This window comes from Plectropomus leopardus, chromosome 3, assembly GCF_008729295.1.
Source record: "Plectropomus leopardus isolate mb chromosome 3, YSFRI_Pleo_2.0, whole genome shotgun sequence".
Lineage (NCBI taxonomy): Eukaryota > Metazoa > Chordata > Actinopteri > Perciformes > Serranidae > Plectropomus > Plectropomus leopardus.
Window position 1 is genome coordinate 35,049,009 of NC_056465.1, and position 21,323 is coordinate 35,070,331.

General features: G+C 40.2%; 1 protein-coding gene across 1 annotated transcript in view; it reads right to left on the bottom strand.

Moving 5' to 3' along the window:
* The window catches only part of sned1 (sushi, nidogen and EGF-like domains 1), a 34,037-nt gene that overhangs the window by 2,969 nt on the left and 9,745 nt on the right, over window positions 1-21,323 (bottom strand). Inside the window, 27 exon segments of the mRNA XM_042512227.1 lie at window positions 2,702-2,818; window positions 3,703-3,801; window positions 4,664-4,746; window positions 5,323-5,399; window positions 5,402-5,454; window positions 6,325-6,603; window positions 6,906-7,018; window positions 7,930-8,113; window positions 8,412-8,699; window positions 8,812-8,928; window positions 9,243-9,356; window positions 9,445-9,558; window positions 10,626-10,739; window positions 10,872-11,045; window positions 11,451-11,594; window positions 12,649-12,765; window positions 13,060-13,179; window positions 13,960-14,094; window positions 15,149-15,241; window positions 16,599-16,706; window positions 16,816-16,863; window positions 17,502-17,615; window positions 18,140-18,253; window positions 19,605-19,718; window positions 19,998-20,123; window positions 20,206-20,368; window positions 20,777-20,917. Of these exon segments, the coding sequence (XP_042368161.1) occupies window positions 2,702-2,818; window positions 3,703-3,801; window positions 4,664-4,746; window positions 5,323-5,399; window positions 5,402-5,454; window positions 6,325-6,603; window positions 6,906-7,018; window positions 7,930-8,113; window positions 8,412-8,699; window positions 8,812-8,928; window positions 9,243-9,356; window positions 9,445-9,558; window positions 10,626-10,739; window positions 10,872-11,045; window positions 11,451-11,594; window positions 12,649-12,765; window positions 13,060-13,179; window positions 13,960-14,094; window positions 15,149-15,241; window positions 16,599-16,706; window positions 16,816-16,863; window positions 17,502-17,615; window positions 18,140-18,253; window positions 19,605-19,718; window positions 19,998-20,123; window positions 20,206-20,368; window positions 20,777-20,917 (3,463 nt within the window).

The following is a 21,323-nucleotide window of genomic DNA, read 5'->3' on the forward strand; positions in this document are numbered from 1 at the left end:
CAGCATTTACTTATTCTGTTTAAAAATATTTTTGTATTAATTTACACAGTTATTTATTTATTTATATATGGCATTTTTCTCTTCCACAGTATGTCCACAACCGTTAAAATAGCTGAATTCCTTAATGGAAACTGCTGTTGCAACAGATAATGTCACTAATAGTCCTGCAGTAAAGACTCAGAGTGTTTTAATTGACTCATCAGTGGAAGAAAAAATATGATTCAAGCAGCTTTTCAGAAAAGCGATCTGAATATTTATCGCTTTAAATACATTCCTGTTGAGCAGAAGGTACTTTTTATTCATGCTCCTCAGGTTAAACTGTATCTATGCAGCATAAAATCGACCACTCTGATAAATGTGAACATGTTTCCACGACCATTAACTCCAGTAAGGGACTGCAGCGAACGCATTCCTGCTGGCTGTCATCCATATAAAGTAGTTCTGTAGCTGCAGTGTTGAAAAGACTTTTCCTGCGAGCAGCTGGCGGTTTTACAGTCTGTCACAGATACATTTCACACGAGCTGGTGACTCGAGTCATAACTGTTACGGTATAGTTTAGAAATGAATGATGAGTGAAGATGGGGAGATTCCAGTCATCTAAAGACGAGGATCTGTACTTTTGATTTGATTTACTTTTTAGGAATGCAGCTGCTCTCATGTAAACAGAAACACACTTTCTTCCTTAACAATATTGCTGTTAATTTGGCTTAAATTGGAGCAAAGTTATAGCCTTAGCTTTTAAGCTTTAATATTTTTTGGCATTATTTTATCCCAGATGTTTATTGTATTTTTTTTTTTTGTTTCTATTTACGTTTATTTATTGATTTTTTACATTTTATTTATTTAATTTTTTTTGTTGTATTTTATATAGACTTTTTAAATTGTATTTTATACAATGTACAATGTATTTTATTGTTATAACTTTTAATTTTATGAAATTTTATTTATTGTTGCTTTTTTCTTTATTATTTAATTTAATTTTAATTTTTATTTTTTACACCATGACAACCGACTAAAGAAAGTACGGATGGCCCCTGATTTATTTTGGCTGTTGATTTGATTTTATTTTTGAACAATGCAGCTTCTGTCATAAAAACCAAAGCACACATTCTTCATTAACAATATTGCTGCTAATCTGTCTTAAATTGGAGTTAAAGTTTTAATTCTTTTCTCTTATTTTTATCCCAGGTGTTTATTGTATTTTAATGTATTCTCTTTACATTAATTAATTTATTTTTAAATTTTATTTTATTTTATTTACTGATTTTTAAAATGTTTTGCAAAATTGTATTTATTGCTTCATAAATAAATAAAGTTGAGGTTTTGTGTTGTGTAACTTTAGTTACAAAGCTGGGGAAATCTGTCATTGGTGCTGATTAATTTTGTGTTCTTAAAAAAAAACACACATATAATCTCATCTCATAAACAGCCGCAGAACATTCAGAGGAAGTTAGAAGTGACACTTTCTCCCCGCAAAAAGAAAGTGGTGCAATAATACGGCGCTTTGTGTCTCTGCTGACACGGTTCGTGCTGTACATTCATGCCCCCGAGCCTCAAAGTTAACCAGGCCGTTTATAAATGTCCGAGGGGTCAACTGTCAGTGGAGCGTGTTTCCGGCTTTTAAGAAACCAGAGATCTATACATATCTCAGAGCGCCATGTCAGTTTACATGATGAAATGCAAATTTAACCTAAAATGTAGCGTAATTCACACCTTTAAATGTTACATTGAGAGGGATCACACGGACGGCTGTAAATCCTGCACTCGTGAGCGGACGTCTGTCACCAAATTCTCTTTCGAGAAGCAGATATATTACAGTTTGACTGCGCATGACTGCTAACAATTATCTAATGTTTTTGGGAAAAAAAGGCACTTTAAATGTTATTGTATTATCCATCCAATTTCTACATAATTTCTCTCGTTTCAGAGTGATCGGGGACATAAGGCTGGTCCGAGGAAGCTTTTATGTTTAGTTTCCGGTCCAGCTGACTGAGACAATGAATAAAAAAATAAATAAAGGAATGAATATGTATATGGAAATTAATAAATGTATGAATAAATAAATAAAAAAAATAAATATAGGAATAAATAAATGCAGAAATAAATTAAAGAATGAATTAATTAACAAATCAATGCACAAATAAATATAAAAAATAAATATAAAAATGTATTATAAATAAATAAAAGTTGATAAACAGATCATATTTATGAATATCCTATCTTTTTTGTACAACTACATTACATTAATTTATTTATGTGTTTGCATGTAATTTAGGTCTGAACCTCTGCATTTATTTCTTTACTTATGCTTTTTTTTTTTTTACACATTTAATTAATATTTTATTTATATATTTCAATATTTGTTTATTTCTTAATTTAATTGTGCATTTTGTAATTTTTCTATTTATTATTTATTTATTCCTGTATTTTACATTAATCTATCTCACCCTCTCTCTCTCTCTCTCTATACAGTATATATATATATATATATATATCCTATAGCATATGTCATTTTCATTCTCCATGTATAAAACATCAACAGAATAAGTGACTATCCAGAACAGTTACTCATACGCCAAAGTAAGAGGCAAAAAGCCTCTTACTCTCACTGGACCTCCTCCTCTGTGTATGTGTGCATGTTTGTGTGTTTGTGTGTGTGTGTGTGTGTGTGTGTGTGTGTAGAGGAAGCACAAAAACTTACACAGTTCACACTGTCTGCCCTTGAACCCGGCTGCGCAGTCGCAGATGAACGAGTCTCCTCCGCTCACACAGGCAGCTCCGTTCTGGCAGGGCAGACTGCGGCAGTCCTGTGGCGGCTCTAAGAGACAACAGCTGCCGTCAACATCCACGGCAGAGCGAGCCGAGGCTCAGGTTTCAGACCGCCGCTCCACATTACCTACAGCTGTTACGCCACTTCCCTCGTTTTTTTCTGCTTTCCTGAACGTAACATCGTGTCTTTCAAAGTTGGCGTCCTCATTGACGTTTCAATCACAGTGTTTGACAAAAACAAATAACAGCAATAATAAAGTAACAGCGTTCCTGCAGCTTCATGCAAACTAGATTTAAGACGTTTTCAAAGCCGCATTTTAAGACCATTTTCTTATAATCAAAATTGGAAAAAGGTCAATTTCATTTTTGCCCAAATATTTATTGTAGCATAAAACAAGACTTTTGAAAAGCAAAAGTTGGATGATTTATCTTAAATGTTGAAAAAGTCTTTTTTGTTGTTTTTTTCAGACAATAAACATATTATATTATCAAAAAAAATCTGTTTAGTTTACAATAGATGTGGGAAATATTTGGCGTTTCTGGACAGTTTTCTGTGCGATTTTATGTTTCTCAATCTGCATGTGAAATTTCAGTATTTGAACTCCCATCATGACGAGCTGAAGAAAAAGAATTTATTAAATTATTTATCAAAAAATAGATGTTACCAATCTTTTTGAGATTTTGCAATGCAACTTAAAAAAATCTGAGCATTTTTAAGACTTTTGAAAGATTAATTTAAGCCCATTTTGGAACCAATTAAGGTGTTTTTTTTAAATGAATGAATGATTAATGAATTCAGTGCCTTTTAAGGCTTTTTAAGGATCGCGGGAACTCTGATCAAGGCTTTTTCCAACATGACCGTACCTCATGTATGTGCAGCACCTCACCAGCTGGGCTCAATTAAAAGAGCAGATGTGCCACCAAAACACCTACCAGGCTTCGTCCTTAAACCTTCTTCTTGAATCTCTAGTGCGAGGCTGATTTTGTTTGTTGTTTCTTCCATCTTCTCTAATCTGATCGGCGGGTCCGGTTCTGCAAGGCAAAAAAAAAAAAAAAACATCCTGTCATGAGTCAGCACAAAAAAAAAAAAAAAAAAAGAAGTGAATGACGGGCAAAATTTAGACATCATATCAGGAGACTTTAAATGTTTTATGTGCATTTTTTTTAGCTTGGTTTAATGAAACTTGACATGACCGATTTGACAAAATGTCCAAAATCATGTGATGACATCATGGGCGTAACATCATTAAAAGGGGCAGAACTATCCCAGAAAGGAAGCTTATTCTCTAGAGCACAAGATAACATCTGTAAAACAGTTTTTCTGTTTGGGCTACAGGCTATAAACCTCTGCACTGGGATGCATCAAGTAAAAAAAAAAAAAAAAAGTGAAATGAAAATACACTATACAAATTCATCATGTGAAAATTTTAAAAAAGTTAGATAACGGAGAGTTTTCTGACTTGTCTGGCGTAATCAAAAGCTGCTCGATAAAGCGGACAGCGTGTGTCAGATAACGCCGGTCTGTTTGTGTGATAGCAGAAAGTCCAGTTTACACTAGAGGAACGCCTATTCGTCATCCAGACAGGCCACAGTTAGGAGCACATGGTTGTAGGAGCGCGGCCTAACTTATTCCATCTGCATCAAGATAAGCAAATAAGATACTCTTTCACTGTTTGGACATCCTGAGCGGACCACAACTGTTTCAATATGTTGGTTTAATAGATGTAATAAAGTCCGGATGAATTAATCTGGCTTTAAAAAAGACAAAGGATTGACTTTATTGTGTCAAGTACAGTAAATATAATAAACATACACGCAAAATATTTTAGGAAATGTGTCAAACAGTGTTATATTAGTGACTTTGAATCACATAGTTGCTCCTGCTTGTACTTACTGGTACGATGTCGAATGGCTTTTCGAGGCATCTGGATGAACTTGGCTGTTATCTTTCCCCTCCTGTCAATTAATTCTGTGTATCTGCAAAATAGGAAATAACGATAAACGTAGACGGAAACAGAGTCATAGCTAGAATTACCGTTTTGCAGTTTTATGCCTCCACAAAATGGTCAAGTTGCAGTTTACATCCATGTTTGTCCAGACGCGGTAAATAGGCTGTATGTAGTGGAGACTTTAAAAATGGTATTAAGTGTATTTTTAGGTGAAACATAAATGCTTCACGCTCATCTTAAACCTGTTAACACAGAAGAAATATACAATCAGCACATTTCCAAAGTGGGGACCCAAGATTCGTGGTCATCTGACCAAATGTCTCCAGACTCAAACCGGTCTACATGACACTATTTTAACAATACTTTTTCTAAGACTTCTTTTGTTTAGTGACCTTTGACCACCAAACTCTAATCAGTTCATCTTTAAGTCCAAGTGGATTTTTGTGCCAAATTTGACAAAATTCTCCAAGGCCGTTTTGACATTCACAAGAACAGGACAAACTGACAACCAAAAAAAACCCCGTTATGACTCCACCCATGACTCGGAGGCATAAAAACATAAACAATATGTTTTTCTGACTGTTTAATAATCACGAACGTGTACCTGGGCAGCTCCTCTGAGTTCTCTGTTTCCGCTGTTCCTCCCAGATCCTGAGGCTGAGACGGAGGAAGAGTGCGTCCAACCTGTCCGGTCCCGCCTGGCCTCTCTCTTCTCCCCGATCTTCCCCCATCGGTACTGCGTCAAACGAAATTCATACAGAATTTAATAGTTTGTGTTACATCTCAAACATAGTCTGTATAAATGAAGTGGACGCAGCCACCGTGACGTTACTTATTGGTTTGTGGAGTAACGTTCTGAAGCCTTGAGTTTGGCATTTTGGTCGTGACCATTTTTTTTTTTAGAAGTTATTTGGACGAGAGGGTAAAGCTGACGAGGACGCACGCTGCTATTCCTCTGTCATGATTCATACCCCGCTTAACTGACTTATTCCCTCAAAACTGGACCATAACTTACAAAATAAACATCACGCTGTACTCAAGAAGATTTAAAGGGATATTTTCACCCAAAAATTAAAAAAATAAAACCGACAAAGGGACATGTTGCTTGCTCCTAAGTCTCTGCGTGTGTGTGGGAGGCTTCCAGGTAGCTTGTAAACACTGACATGCAGATATCGCGAGCTCTTGTTGGTCTTGCGTGTGCGTGCATACGAGGATGCGACACTCCGAGCTACACGGCTAAAAACACGATGCGTTGCATGGCACTGCTAACTGCCTTTTTTCCCCACTTTTTGAAAGAAATTACACCAATACTTTTGAAAGTTGTCTAAATGCAGCACAAGGACAGTGATCCAGGTTTCAAGGGGTTAAGGCACTTCTGCAATGACTTCATTTTACGTCTACTTCTCTAATAAGCCTACGCTCCCAAAAATAACACCTATACCTGCTCTGTGTCCACTTTCTGCTGGGCAAGACATCGACATTGTCAACACTAAGGACATAATTCCACAGCAGCCTAACGTGGTAACAGGAAGCGCAATCGTGATACTGAAGTGTTTTTTGGAAACACGTAATAGTTGTGTTGTGTGTTCATGTCCGTGACACTCACAGGTAGTGAAGGCTAAGTGCTGAGGTACGCTGTGGATCTGTTCCTGCCCCGTCTTTTTCACAGATGTGAGAGCCACGTAGTAGTGCTGTCCTGGCGTCAGCTCTCGCAGCGTATATGACCCTAACTTCCCGTTGGGCAGGAAGCGGCTCCTGGTGTTCAGCCCTCGGGTCACGTTGACCACAAAGCCATCCGGGACGTTTCTCGGGTGGCGGCTCCAGGTGATCAGTGCTGAGTTGGTGGTGACATGCGACAGGGAGAGGTTCTGCGGGGGGAGCGGCCCTGAGGGGAGAAACGTGTGGAGATGCTCGGGTTGTTTAATGAAAAATAAGTTATTAGTCTTTAACTTTATTCACATATATTCTCAACTGCATTCGCTGTGTTTTTGCTTCGCTTTAATGTGCATTAGACAGCATTTCAGAAATGAATGAAATGAATTAATATCTGTAATCTGTGGTGACACGCTAAGATGAGTGAGGTCATTTTTAAATGAGAAATGATCTGAACACACAAAGATGTAATCAGGCGTCCAGCAGCTGTGTTATTCTCATTCTAAACAACATCAACGATGATTTGTGACCTACTTGTCCAAAATGTCAGCGGTCCAGCTGAGTGGCTGGTGGAGGGAACCTCATCTGGTCTGATTCCACTTTGAGTCAAAACATCCACAGTGTACATCTGAGCCGGGAGCAAAGAACTGGAAAAATAAAAATAAATAAAAATGATAATAAATAAATAAATAAAATAAAAATTATTATAAATTATTACAGCAAACAAAGCAAGATATCTGTGGTATGTACCTTTATATGAAAGCTATTTTAAATTCAATACATAAAAAATAAATATTGCAATGAAATAAATAAATAAGAGAGAGAAAAAAATATATGAATAAATGTAAATATAAACAAAAAAACAAGTCAGTATAGTTCAATAAATCAATATATAAATTTAATTCTTTTATCTATCTATAATCTAATTCTATTTTTTTATTTATTTCAGGGGACTTTTATGTACAAATGCCATGTATGTTTCACAGCTCTTTTTATTTTCTTTTCATAAATTTAAAGTAATGGGACATGGTTATCTCCCAAATACACAACAAAGCAACAGCACAAAAAAAAGCAAGCTTTTTAAAATTATTTAAGGAATTTACTGTAAGTAAATTAGTTTAATTAGTTTGCTAGATGACATAAATAAATTATGAATTATGAAGTAACAGTCCAGGTGTCCCTATATATTTATATATATATACATTATAATATAAACATAAATAAGTCTGTTTAAATTGAAATGTATGGATATATTAACCTTACATCTATCTATCTTTTAAAATATTTTTTTATATTAATAAATATTATAATGTATGTGACTTAGAGGGCATTTCTTAAAACTTTACCTGACCATTCTGGTGTAATTGTGAGGTTCCTTGAAACATGTCTATGCTTGAAACAGTGTTGTAATAGCGCCCTCTAGTGGTACAAAGTATTTTCCCAAAGCCATTCAACGTGCAGCACCTGGACAGCACCATTCAGTGGACACACTGGGTGCTGCAGCTCTCTACAATCATCTGTACAGCTGAGTTTTCAGTGTTGAGGAGCAGATCCTGACCTGAAACTGTACTCAGTGGTGCTCGTGTTGAGCACAGCGGTGCGAGCTTCACTCCCGTCTGAGGGCAGCAGAGACACGTGCACCCTGCTGACGGCTGCGTGACGAGCCGCCTGAACCAGCCAGCTCAGCCACACCTGAGAGGAGGACACGTTCACCACCTGCAGCTGCTCCACCGGCTGAGGCCCTGACACAGAAACACACACATCAAAAGACATGAATACGTGCAATCAAACTCACAACAGAAACACTTTCTGCTGCAGCAGCATTATTAATTTATTTTATGGTTTTGCTATATAGGCCTTCTGATTGTAATTAATTGATCCTTGTGTATATTTCTTGATATTGTAGGATTCTGTATTTGTTTTTGTTATCCATTTTAAGGTGAGATTCTCCTAAAAGCCTTTTGGGGTTTTCTGTATCTCACCTGCACAATCTGATAATATTTAGTTTTGTGTTTTTTGTGCATTAGAGATTGTGCTCACTGGTGCGTATGAGTGCGGTGGCGGGCTGGCTGTTGTCGTTGCTGTTGGTGTTTCGTTTGATGGAGAAGGTGGAGATGTTGTAGAGCAGGCCGGGCACCAGGCCGCGCATGACGTGCGTGGACTGCTGCCTCTCCAGCAGGTCTGTTTTGTGGCTGTCGCCGCCCAGGGGACCGTAAGTGACGACGAAGCCGCTGATGAGGCTGTGTGACGGCTCCGGCTCGTCCCAGCGCAGCTCCACCTCGTTCTCCTCCACGCGCAGGACATGCAGACCAGAGGGAGGCAGCAGGTCTGGGAACAGTGGCAACCTTACATGTCAAATCCATACATTAAATAATTACAGAGTTGTCTTTGCAGTGCAGAGGATGAGCTGATTGAGCTGGACCGCGTGACTCTCACTGACCTTTCTCGCAGTCTTTGCCCGTGTGTCCGACTTTACAAACACAGTTGTAGTTTCCTCTCTTGTCACTCCTGCAGAGGCCGCGGTTTCCACACGGCTGCAGGACACACGGGTTCTCCACTTGGGGGAGACAAAGACAAGCAGTTAGAACAAGACGGTTCATGCAGTGGGGGTAGTATTCATCAAGAATTTTAACTTTTTAAATCAGGCTCATGATTGCACTTTAAAAAGTTTTTAATTGTTGCTCAGTGTCTTTTCAGTGTTTTTATTTTTTTATTTTATTTTGCACGTGTGTCTGGAGAAACATTTCGCTCCATTGTCAAGTGTGTTTCTCAGATATGGATGGAATACAATCGATAAACTTGAACTAACTGTTGACTTGAGTGAATCACTTTTAACAAAACTGTGACGTGAGATAATGCATAGACACTCACACATCTGGCACTGGTCCCCGAAGAAACCGTCTTTGCACACGCACAAATAATTCCGTCTGTAACCCCGACACACGCCTCCGTTTAGACAGGGGTTGGAGTCACACGCGTCCTGCTCTGCACACAGATATTTAGAGCAGAATTAGACTGCTGTCCTAAAATGTACAAGCTTTAAGGGTGTTGTTGTTACTGGTTGAATAAATACCTGTTTCACAGGTCTGTCCTTTGAAGCCTTGAGCACAGTGACACAGGTAAGAGCCGGGCTGGTCCTCACATGTCCCCCCGTTCTTGCAGGGGTCCGACAGGCATTCGTTTATGTCTTTAGGGAGATAAAACAGACAGGTGCATTAAATTTAACGCTCTGAAACCTGAGTAAATTGGCTTGATTAATGGGTAGAAGGCAATGAGCAACAACAAGAGAAAAAGAGAAAAGACCCCAAAATGAGCAAGAAATTTGTAAAAAAAAAAAAAAAAAAAAAAAGCAAGTAAAAAGTACAAGAACATTTCCTGAAAATTAGTGAAAAAAAAGGGAAATGAAAATGAAAAAAAGGGAATGACTTCGAAAAAAGTGCTTAAAAATGACCATAATTTTGCAGCATCACTTAAAATATGTAATTTTGAATATTGTAAATATTTGTTTTCCCTAGACATTTTCAAAATAATTTTCTAAATCTCCTAATTTCTTGCAATTTGCTAGACATTTCTCAGGTGCTCAGTGCCTTCTTTCACAGATGTTCTGTATCGGTTATTCAAAGGACGGATTCAGGACACTAGTTAGCCAGTTAGCACATTAAACAAAGCACAGTGTCCAAAGAGCAAATATAATTAGCACACGCTATAAAAACAATGACAAAAACAGTTATGAGCTGTCTCTGCTTCAGAGCTAAAGGGTTAAAAAAATCATCTTACCTAAAATTACACGTTTTTTTAAGTCTCACACCTTCTTGACATAAGTCATTTGTTTACTTTCCTCACTTTTCTTACTTTTTTTGTGCACTGAACTAAAGTGCCGATCACAGTTATTTTACCTACAGACAGCCTCCGCTGTCTCCTGAATCGACCAAAAAACAGCCGATAAGGGCCAACAAAGCCAACAGGGAGGGACACACCGCAAAAACAAGTGCAACAGACGCTCACCAACAGCCAAATATTGACTGCGGACAACTGTTGACTTAGTGTGTATGAGCTTTTAGACCAAAATTCAGATTTCAACATATAAGGAACACTACAAAGAAGCTGCAGAATGATATAAAAATCTCAGAAAATTATGGAGCTGCCCTTTAATAACAGAAGCGGGTAGAGTTATACACTGTCCTATCAAATAAAGGCAAAAAGCCAAAAAAAACATTCTTAAAAAAACAACAGAAGACTTCGATTAGGCTTTACCTGTCTGACAGCGGTTTCCGCTGAAGCCTTTGTCACACTCACACTGGTAGGATCCAACATGATTTCGACACGTACCGCCATTCAGGCAAGGCTGCGACAGGCATTCATTGATCTCTGTGACGATGGGAAATACAAAAATTAGGATAAAGGTTAGAAAGAGGTGTAAAAAACTGGAGTTGTCTGTTTTAGGACTTTTCAGGGACCATTGAAAGAGTGTGTGTCCGTGTGTTGGTGTGTGTTACACACCCTCACAGACGGGCGGCTGGCTCCAGTCTCCCTGGATGCCACAGATGCTCTGGGTGGCTCTGGGCACAGACGTGAAGCCTGCGTGGCAGATATACACCGCCATGGAGCCCGGTGTTGTTGAGGAGAACTGGACCTCTGCGTGCTTCACTTGCGGAGGCAGCCCGCAGCCGAGCTCTGAAACCAACACAAACACGCTGATAATGTCCGCGTGGCTGCATCGTAACGCGAGTTCACAAACGCCGGGGCTTAACGGAGCTCACAGAGAACAGCAACAGAGGTGTTTTCCATCCGCTGTTTTTGTCTGCCTAAAATTATCTCCGGCGTGCTGTTAGAGAGCGTAGACATGAATCATCAGCTCCTACTTTATATAGATTATGCAGCCGTTCTATATCAGTGAATGTGGGGCCTCCAGTGCAGCAACACTGCTAAAATTATCCTCAGATGGAGAGCCTGTATCTCTGTACTCACCGGCTCAGGATATCCCCTCTCTGTGCCAATCTGTTAAAGTCCGTGTTGTATAAACTTCAGCATCGCAGTGAGGTTTGGGCATTGCTGTGGGGTGACACACAGTCTGCTTACCTGCGCTGGTTTGAACTGAGCTCCTGCTTGTTTCACAGTGCCTGCCGCTGAAAGCATCCGTGCATTCACATTTGTACTTCCCGATGTAGTGGAAACACGTCCCCCCATTCAGACAGGGGCTGGAGGCGCAGGGGTCCGGCTTCCCTGCGAGAAAACACACACTGAGAGTTAGTTTTGATAATAACTGTTATTGTTTCATTTTTAGCGGTTGTTTGAGACAGCTTTCATACAAAGACGCAGCCCAACGTGCTTTACAAGATACGTTTAAAAACAATGTCTGACCAAAAATAAATGATAAATCAAATGTTTTATAACAATACAATAAAACACTGAAACACCCAGAGCTTCCACAATGCTTGTCACTTTTGTCCAAACAGAGAGAGAGACACGAGCAGACACACAGAGATAAACAGTCACTAGGTGGATTTCCATTAAACCTTCAAATTGCACAAACTGAAACTGCAAATATAAAATATGGAAAAAAAAATGGAAACACGTCAATTTTGAAACAACTCCCATTCATCGCAAAAAAGTTTTACACTGGTGTGATGTGGTATTTTAGGCGACGGTCACTTGGGCACGGTGCAGCAGGAGCTACAAGAGCTGTTATTGCATCACATAACACTTCACAAAATAAGCAGATCATCCGGAAGTTTTGAATCCACGATTTCTCTGTGAAATTGTGGACTATCATCTCCCAGAAATCCCTCCTACGTGGCCGCTCCCATGTATAAGGGGCTTGTCTTTCCATTATCACTCGCATAACACATCTACGCCGTCTTCGACTGGAAATAATGACGGTTAGTGCACTGCAATAGAAATAAAGCTGCTAATGTTTTGAACATCCATCGCCATGCTTCTTTGAAGGGTTTTGGGAGAGGAGAAGTTGATTAACATCACTCAGTGGAAACGCAGACATCATGTAATTGTGTTTTACTGACATTTTGAAAATATGACTTCAATTTTGCACAAATCTGTAATGACAAACCCGCCTACAGACAGACACTCAGCATCACTGATAATGAAATGGTCATTTGGCGGTAAAGTATTGCTTTAAGACTATTCCAAAAACTGTGTTTGTCAGGCATTTAGATCACGTACCATGCATCTCTGTACATGTTTTCAAAAAAACTTGCAAGAACAAAGTTTGTGCACTGAGTGCAACATGTTTTGAATATTACTTGAGGGCGGCACTCACCCACTTCACAGTGTTTCCCAGTGAATCTGTAAGGACACACACATCGGTAGCTCCCCGCCTCTTCCTTACAGGAGCCTCCGTTGCGACAGGGGCCAGAAGCACAGGTATTGAGTCTAACTGGAAAGAGACAGGGAGAGGGGGAAAGCTGGCTTTTAATCGCACAAAATAAATCTGTTCCAGTACATTGCAATTCAAGCCATAATTCAGGCAAGTAGCTCGTAACTCAGTCATAAGTACAAATTATCATAAGCCTTTCGGCGTTGTAATATTTCAAGCAGCATTACGAGTAATGGCACGTTTCCTGCTGCATTAAAGCTGCGTTTCAGCCTGAATAAAAAGTCTGAGGGATGTTTTGTTAAAGGCACTTCATCAGTTCATGTTTTCTTGTAAAATCTGTATCAATCATGCTACCTTTTTCACAGTGCTTCCCCCAGTATCCGTATTTGCACTCGCAGGTGTAGCCTCCGTCCCGCTCGTAGCAGTAGCCTCCATTCAGACACGGAGAGGAGTCGCAGACCGATCGGGGCTGTACTGAAAAACACACACCGAGACTTGACTGTGTTCCATATCGCTGGGAAACCTCCTTAATATTTTTAAACACATGGGCTTAGTTAGAAAAATACCAAGTTAGTAATTTTTGGTTCTAAAAACATTGTCAGAACATTTAAATGCAACCACTGGGTGTTTTAGTAACCTTTTCAGTTTCAGTTTTCTTTATGTTCCCAGAACGTTCTTCTTAAAGTTCAGGCAACAATCTCTCAAAAAATGTTAATTTTTTAAAAAAATGTTAATATATCACATTACTTTTTCATCTAAAAAAAAGTTTGTAAGGCCTCAATAACATTTTCTGAATGTTGCTTCAAAAATGTTCTTCCTTCGCTCTCATGTAACATTGTGGGAACGTTTTACAAAAAAGAACATTCAATGATCTGTGACCACAACAAGCAACAAAACTTGAAACCTTACAGGAACATCATTTGAAATACTAAACATCCTCAAAACGTTCTTTGAACATTGGATCAACATGTTTTCTTTAAAACATGATTGCAACTTGTAGTGCGTTAGCCAATGCTGTGGGAACGTGCTCAGCTTGCTGGGTAACATGCGGCTTGTCAAATCTCTTCAGAGAGCTCAACAACAAATCATTTTGAAATTTCTCCCCACATCGTAAACTGTGACCATTCCTTTCGAAACAGAGAGTGACGTAGTCAGTGTTTGAAAATGTGTTTGTCGCCATGGAAACCAGCTGCTAATGCAATGCAACATAGCTGCAAAGAGCCGTGTTGTTGGGTTGGTGCCTGAAGCTCTTACCATAGGGGTAGAAGTCCTTGTGATCCAGCTCCGCTCCGGTCGTCTGACACGTGCACAGGTACGCTCCCCCGTACTCCAAACAGGGACCTCCGTCAGGACACGGTCTGCTGTGACTGCAGGGCGTCTGGGTTACTTCTGAGAGGAAGGAAGTGTGAATGACAGGCTCGCAATTTCTGGTTTGTGTGATCTCACAGTGACCAACTTACTGTACTTCACATTCATCCAAAGAAGACATATCCAAAAGTGTTGGGGACCAAAGAGCTCAGATGGATATCACTTTTGTTTTAACCCTTTGACACCGGAGCAAACTGGCTTGATTTCTTTCAAAGGCATGAGAGGAAGAAGCCAATGAGCCGCCGTTATCTTGTGATCAGAAGGTAAAAATTTGGTCAACTGGAGAAGCTTTGTTATAAGATAATTAAAAAATGGTAATGTCCTCTTATTGGGCTGCTTATAATGTTCATCAGAGATCAGGAGTGCCAGCATCCAACAACTGATTGAAGGAAAAACGTCACATGGACGAGGGCCCGTTGTTAATATTATTGATCGCAGCAGATGGTAATGAAGCGATAACGCAACCTGCAGAGCGTAGGGTGCTTGCTGGACACACTTTCAGTAATTTCGTGGTCGGGCACCCTTAAGGCACCTGTTGCGCACATAGGCATGTAGCGGGATCAGAAAGGACGGATTATATTAAAGGGAATCACCTTGGACTTTTTTGTAATTCTCTCGTTGTCTCGACATAACAAAGTTTTCAAAGTAAAGTAATTAACTTTTCTCAAGATAACGAAATAATTAATTTGTGATTTCGAGATGACAGTATTTTAAAAAATAGTTGGACAACAAGAAACTGTTTTAAGAATTTGTTAGAACTTGTGCATGTTTTTGTGTCTTTTTAGATTCACTTGGCTGGAGGGATTTTAATTTAAGCTTATACTACCGTTTTTGGGCAATGCACATTTGTCTCTTCTATATTGCCATTGTATTGTATGTTTTCTTATCATGTAACTTAATTTTCTCAGTGTTCTTATTTGTTAGATAACATTTCCAACTAATTATGCTTTTAAAAAGTCATCTGGACAAAATTGGACATTTCAAGAAGCGGTGTCCCCGGAGTCCCCCAGTGTAAACGACACCTGCACATTCATCAAAGCTCTTATGAGATACCTGATAGGATTATCATACTCACCAAACTGACAGTAGAGTCCTGTGTAGCCTGAAGGGCATTCACAGGTCCCATTGATGTCCACACAGACGCCCCCGTTCTGGCAAAGACATTCCTCTGCAGACACAGCGAGAGAGACACAGAGAGAGAGACTCAAAGCTGGAAAGTTTGCTCGAGCTACTTGAGAGCGAGTACCTAAATTATGTTACGTTTGCAGCACTGAGTGTAAACACAGGCAGAAGGTATAAAGTTCAGCATGCGTACCATATGCCGGGCGTCTTTCATCTGCTATACTGTAAACTGTGTATTGATTCGCCGTCATTTCTCCCCCCTAATCTTTTCCAACAAAGTTCACAGGACCAGAAGATTACCAGTCAGCGTGCTGCACATCCGCTCCGAACAAATTGTAAGAATGTTTTTATTTTCCTCTCCTTCCTAATTGCAGCGGTGGATCAAAGGACGCGGCCGTATCGCAGCTTAAAATGCTCCCCTTTGAAGTCCCGGGAGCTCGGTGGAGGGTATTATTTTTCTGATGATATGGAGCATATTTTGTGACCAGAACGTATGGCCCCGAGGGCAATTAATGGATTGTTAATTTGCAAGAGCCACTTTCATTGGCCACCTGTGCGGCCCGGGCCCCTTTGATCTGAGAGCCTGATTAGGCACTTCTGAGTCCCACTACTTTCTCTTCCTCGGAGGATCATGCTCCTTTTTCCACTGTGCCTTCCAAGTGAGCCAGGCAGGAAAGTATTTGGGAGATTTAAGAGAGCCTATATAAGCACTGATAGTTATTTCAGCTCAAGGGTGAGAAGTAGCATGCATTTGCAATAGCTCAAATACTATTAAAGAGCTTTCAATGGGGGAAAAAAATGCTATCAGAGGGTGACACTAACCTCTCATGGGAGAATGAATTAGCTCTAAATGGCTCAATAGTTACTTCCTAAAACAAATATAATGTGATACAGATATTAATACAAAATGACTTAAAATGCATTTATGAAAGGAAGGAATGAAGTTGATGGCGTTTTACATATTTTGTGTTCAAATTGCCCTTTGGTTATGCAAGCAGCAGCTGTGTTTGAAACGACAGTGTGGCCGACTTCCAGAGGAGCCAGTAGCGGTGTGGAAGCATGCATATTTCAACAGCTCTGTCTGAAGAAATGACCTGAATACCAAAGAGCAGCTTTGACTCATAAAGAGGCCTTTTTAAGTCTAGACAAAGCACTTCCTCTTGTTGGTAAACTAATAAAATGTGCTATAAAACAATTATTCACAACATCAAGCGACTGGTTCCCGTAGTAAACTGGGCGAGGCTGTGTCAGTTTTGATAATTACAATAATCCATCATCACAGCAGCCTCTTCCAGGGCACGGCTCCAAATTCCTGTGGGATAGCACAACTCCTCTTTAAATACCCTGGTCTGCTCGCTACCTGCCCAGCTGCCTGCAGCAGTGAGCGTCCAAGTGCACGGTACCTTCGCACTCGTCACCGTAGAAACCCGGAGCGCATGTGCAGTTGTAGATTCCCGAGTTGGTGTATTCACAGATCTGGTTCTTCTTGCAGTTTTCGTCTCCACACGAGGCTGAATGTGGACAAACATGACAGGCAGGGGTGTGAAAGTCAAACAGGATGTAAAAAAAAAAAAAAAAAAAAATTGGCTTAAGTTAAGATGTAGCTGTGCATGTTTTTACCTGTTTGGTTTTCTGCCTCAGTTGAATTGACCTGAAGCTCCACCAACTCTGAAAGAGGAAGATGAGAACATGTTTATAAGGTTGGGTTTCATCAGTGAAGGATTCAGGACAGATGCACCTCAATTTTTAACTCAATTCAATTCAATTTATAAAACCCATGATCACAAATCACAATTTGCCTCAAAGGGCTTTACAGCATACGGCTTCCCTCTGTTCTCGGATCCTCATAGCGACTAAGGAAAAACTCTCCCCCAAAAAACCTGGCAGAAACCTCAGGAGGAGCGACTGAGGAGGGATCCCTCTTCCAGGACAGACCGATGTGCAATAGATGTCGTAAATAAATAAATAAACATAAATGACTGTAGATGACATGTGCTTGACCCCCTGAAACTGGTGCGTAAAAAATCACCAGAATGCAGAAAATTAAGTATTTGACCTGTAAAATTGTCCTGCAGAGGATCCCTGAAACTATCATATGTGTCCTCCTCACAGCGGAGACAATTCAAAATAGCGACCAAACGTATTTTTGCATTTATCTCTAGCAGTACTAAGTAATGTATTTTAGTTCATAGCCCCGTTTGGAAATACCCGTTTCTGAGATTTATATTTTTATATACCATTATATATCTATATACCATTTTTCCAAACATGCTTTTTTGGGAGATCTTAAGTTGAACTGCAGTCACCTGTCTCGCAGAGAGCTCCGGTGAAGGTGTCCGGACAAGCACAGGTGAAGTTGGCCACCTGATCGATGCACTCTCCTCCGTTCAGACAGGGCTGCGACTCGCATTCGTTTATGTCTGCAGGATGCACAAACATCCGTGAATCAGAGACGACAACTTTATCTGCTGTTGTTTCAGTTTCATATGAACATTTTTCACATGGAAAATGTCTACGACACTGAGCTGGATTGAGAGCGCTGAACTTCCCTTCTGAAAGCGTAGAGTTTCATTGACCAGGTGTCTGGTATTAAGAGTAATCCCGTCTCATGTAGCTACAAGGATTCATGAACTGTGCAGGGCCTGATAATTCAATTCCCCGTCGGGTTCAAGTTTCATCAACAATCAATCGAAAGAGGAGCCAGATTAGTAAATGTCTTTTTGGAAACTGAACTGACTTCATGAACTTTCTCACTGTGGTTCATTGCTACTTTGTGTGACCCGAAGGAAAAAAAAAAAAAAAGAGTTGTTTGCAAAATGAATTCAACCATAACCTCAACTTGGACACATTTTTCGAGGTAGACTGGGGACATAAACTGCCAAAAATGACTGAGTTTAAAGTAAAAAGCAGCAGAAAAAAAGGTGCCCACTTTGACCCCGCTCACCTGTCTCACACAGGACACCAGTGTAACCCGGTTCACACACGCAGGTGAAGCTGCCGGCGCCTTGTACACACGACGCGTTGTTGAGGCACGGTCCGTCTCTGCATTCGTCAACGTCTGCAACGCACACACACACACAGGGACAGAGAGACACGCTCATGGAATATTTACTCAGCTGATTAATATATCCGCCACACTGCTCCCCTCACTCTGCAAGTATGTGCTGCTGGCTGTGAAAGGTATTAGAAGAGGTTTGATACATCTCCGCAGGCCGGACTGTGGGAATAAGCACAGGAGCTCCACAGAGGCTGGACCAGGATATTCTGAAATACTTTTTTTATGTGTGGAAACTGCTTAATGAGGCACAAAATACCTTAATTAATCAGAGGTTTTCCAGGTCTTTGGCCTATTTAGTTCATGCAAAGGGTAAGAGAGGAAGTGTGGAATTTTGATATATAGTTAAAATGTCAGATTAACTTGTTTTGTGGTAATTCGCTATTGCGTAAAATTATATAATACTTCATGGGGTTTCTTTTAGGGGCTGAGTGAAGCTGCCGGTCCCTCTTGTTTTCTCAATATCAGTATCATTATAATGTTATTATTATGAAGAATTCCATCTTCCCATGCATAGAAATAAACCAAACTTTGCACTCCGATGCCAAACTTCCTCAGCTGCAAACACAAGCTAATAGCCCTGATGGTGGTGCTACAGCGACGGTCTAAATTTCAAAAAACTGAAAATTCATAACAAATCATAAGTACGTGTTACAGTTTTGCAACTTTGACCAAAAACGTAGGCCTAATTGTTTTGTACAAAGGTTTTTAATGCCTCTAACTCTGATTGGCATTGATGTGAACACAACACCCGGTTAAACACGCTAATTTCAGCTCCTTAACCAGATACGATGACATGCCGTCACTAATTACCGTCCATCTCCTCCTAAGCAGCTAAAACACAGTTTGAAATACATCTGTTCTGGTTTGAAAGGGAGACTGAATAAATGAGAGAAGAATAAAGAGAAGAAACCACTGAAAGTTTTAAAAGACCTCTGTTTCTGCTGCTGTCTGCTGTTGACCTTTTCTCCAGCCTGTGTGAGGCACGGGCACACCAACAAAAACACAAACACACTCACACAAAAGCTGACAGAAAGGCAGACTTGTGTCTTGCAACAGTGAGTTCACTGGCAGTGTGAATGCAGCCTATCGCCCATATTCAGCGGGTTTACCCTTGTTTGAAAAATCTGTGTGCATGCGCTAATTTTTGGTGGGTATTATTTCCTCCGTTGCCTGCTTAAAGGCGAGACAGCTCTGTCCCCCCATTCTATGTACAGATGGGCGAGGTGGTATAACGGTGCAATGTTCCTGCCTTGAACCAGCAGTGTAAAAGGGGTTTTGTGACAGCAGCAGCAACAGCAACACTGGGGGGAAAAGTAGAAAAGTTGTCTTTAAGTCAGAGTGAGCTTTGTACCTGTTTCACACTGAGCTCCAGTGTATCCAGGAGGACAGTGACAGATGAAACTATTAATCTGGTCTTCACAAGTCCCTCCGTTCTGGCAAGGAGATGAGGCACACTCATCGACATCTACAAACACAGGGAGAGACACAAAGGAGGTAGTATGACTCTTTTAATTAGAAGAAAACATCTGGGCGAGGTCAGCTCGAAAGGTAATGCCAGAGGAGAGTACAGCAGATTGGCATGAAGCTGATACGGGTATTAAAGAAATATCCGGGTGTCCTTTTGCCTTTGCAGGTGGATTCTAGTATTTTTTTACATTATTTTTCCTGGCTGATCTCAGGCAGACAGGTATTCATTCACAGCGTGTGTCGAACCGAGCAGGAAGCGGTGTCAACCATAACTCACCTATCTGGCACCGTCGGCCGGTGAAGCCGGCCAAGCAGGAGCAAGTGAAGGAGGGGTTTCCTGTGATGCAGTCATCGATGCACTGGCCTCCGTTCAGACACGGTCTCAGGTGTGGGCACACTGACGCTGCAGAAACAAGTCAATGTAACAGCGATACTAGAAAGAAAAGTAATAAGAGCAGGCGGAAGCAGAAGGACTAATCTCTTACCGGAGTCATTGCAGCCACCCACTTCAACGTTTGCATCGTCTATACGGAAGACCCATTTTCCCGGGTAGCCCACGTTGGTGGTTTCCTCAACGTTCACCACGTCAGCCGTGCGAGAGCCGGGGATGTTAAAATAGCGCTTGCCGTCACCAGCATTGAAACCTGCCTGGGAAGAGACAGTCACACGGAGGCAGACATCACAAAAGATCGCTGAATCAGAGTTTGGACACCTGAAAAAAATGTCATGATTTACCTGATATTTCTTTTTATATACATCTTTTTCTCAAATACAAATATTTGAAGAAAGATGAGAAAAATTAATTAAATATGTAACATAAAGAACATTTTCTTTTCTTTTTTTCTCTTCTCTATTGATTTCACTCCTGAATGGTTAATTATTATGCATATTTATTTATTTTTATTTTTTCTTCTTTGTATCTGTTATTTACATCGCCTTTGTTGATCATTTTTTGTTCATTTAACTTAAAAAATGCTAATAACAAAAACAATAATTCAGCATCAGATTATACAGTTTTGACCTTTACACCAGAAGCAAATGACCATGTGATGTTACCTGTGCTGCGATCCCTCCCAGCCCCGCCAGGTTTCCTCCGCTGCTGGCGTGCATGCCTGTGGTCCACGTGATGTTGTTGTAGTGGAATACAGTGAAGGAAAGCTCTCCGTCTGTAATAAGCACCACTTGGAAAGTATTTACCTGCACAGAGAGGAACACGTTCCGTTAAACCATTTCCTGACTTCCACGAAATCTGGTAATAATGCATGCATCTGACGGACTCCTCAAATTAATAATGGTACAGATTCCTAAATCTCAGTCAGGCAGATAGCAAGAAATTCACAATTATCATTAGAATGAAACCCAATAGCTGCGTTTTCTAACCTCACATGAAATCCAGGTTTTTTCACTGGGACTGTGAGATTATTGAGGTCAGTGGTTCCCAGTAGCTCATCCATATCAGATGAGTTCAAATACCCGTCATCAACACCACCATTCATCTTCCAAATTCATTAATTACTAAAAAGAAAATGACAATACATAAACTGTGTATTGTTGTAAGAGTTTTTTTCCCTACAAGTTTACATTCTTGCTATTTCCACTTGAA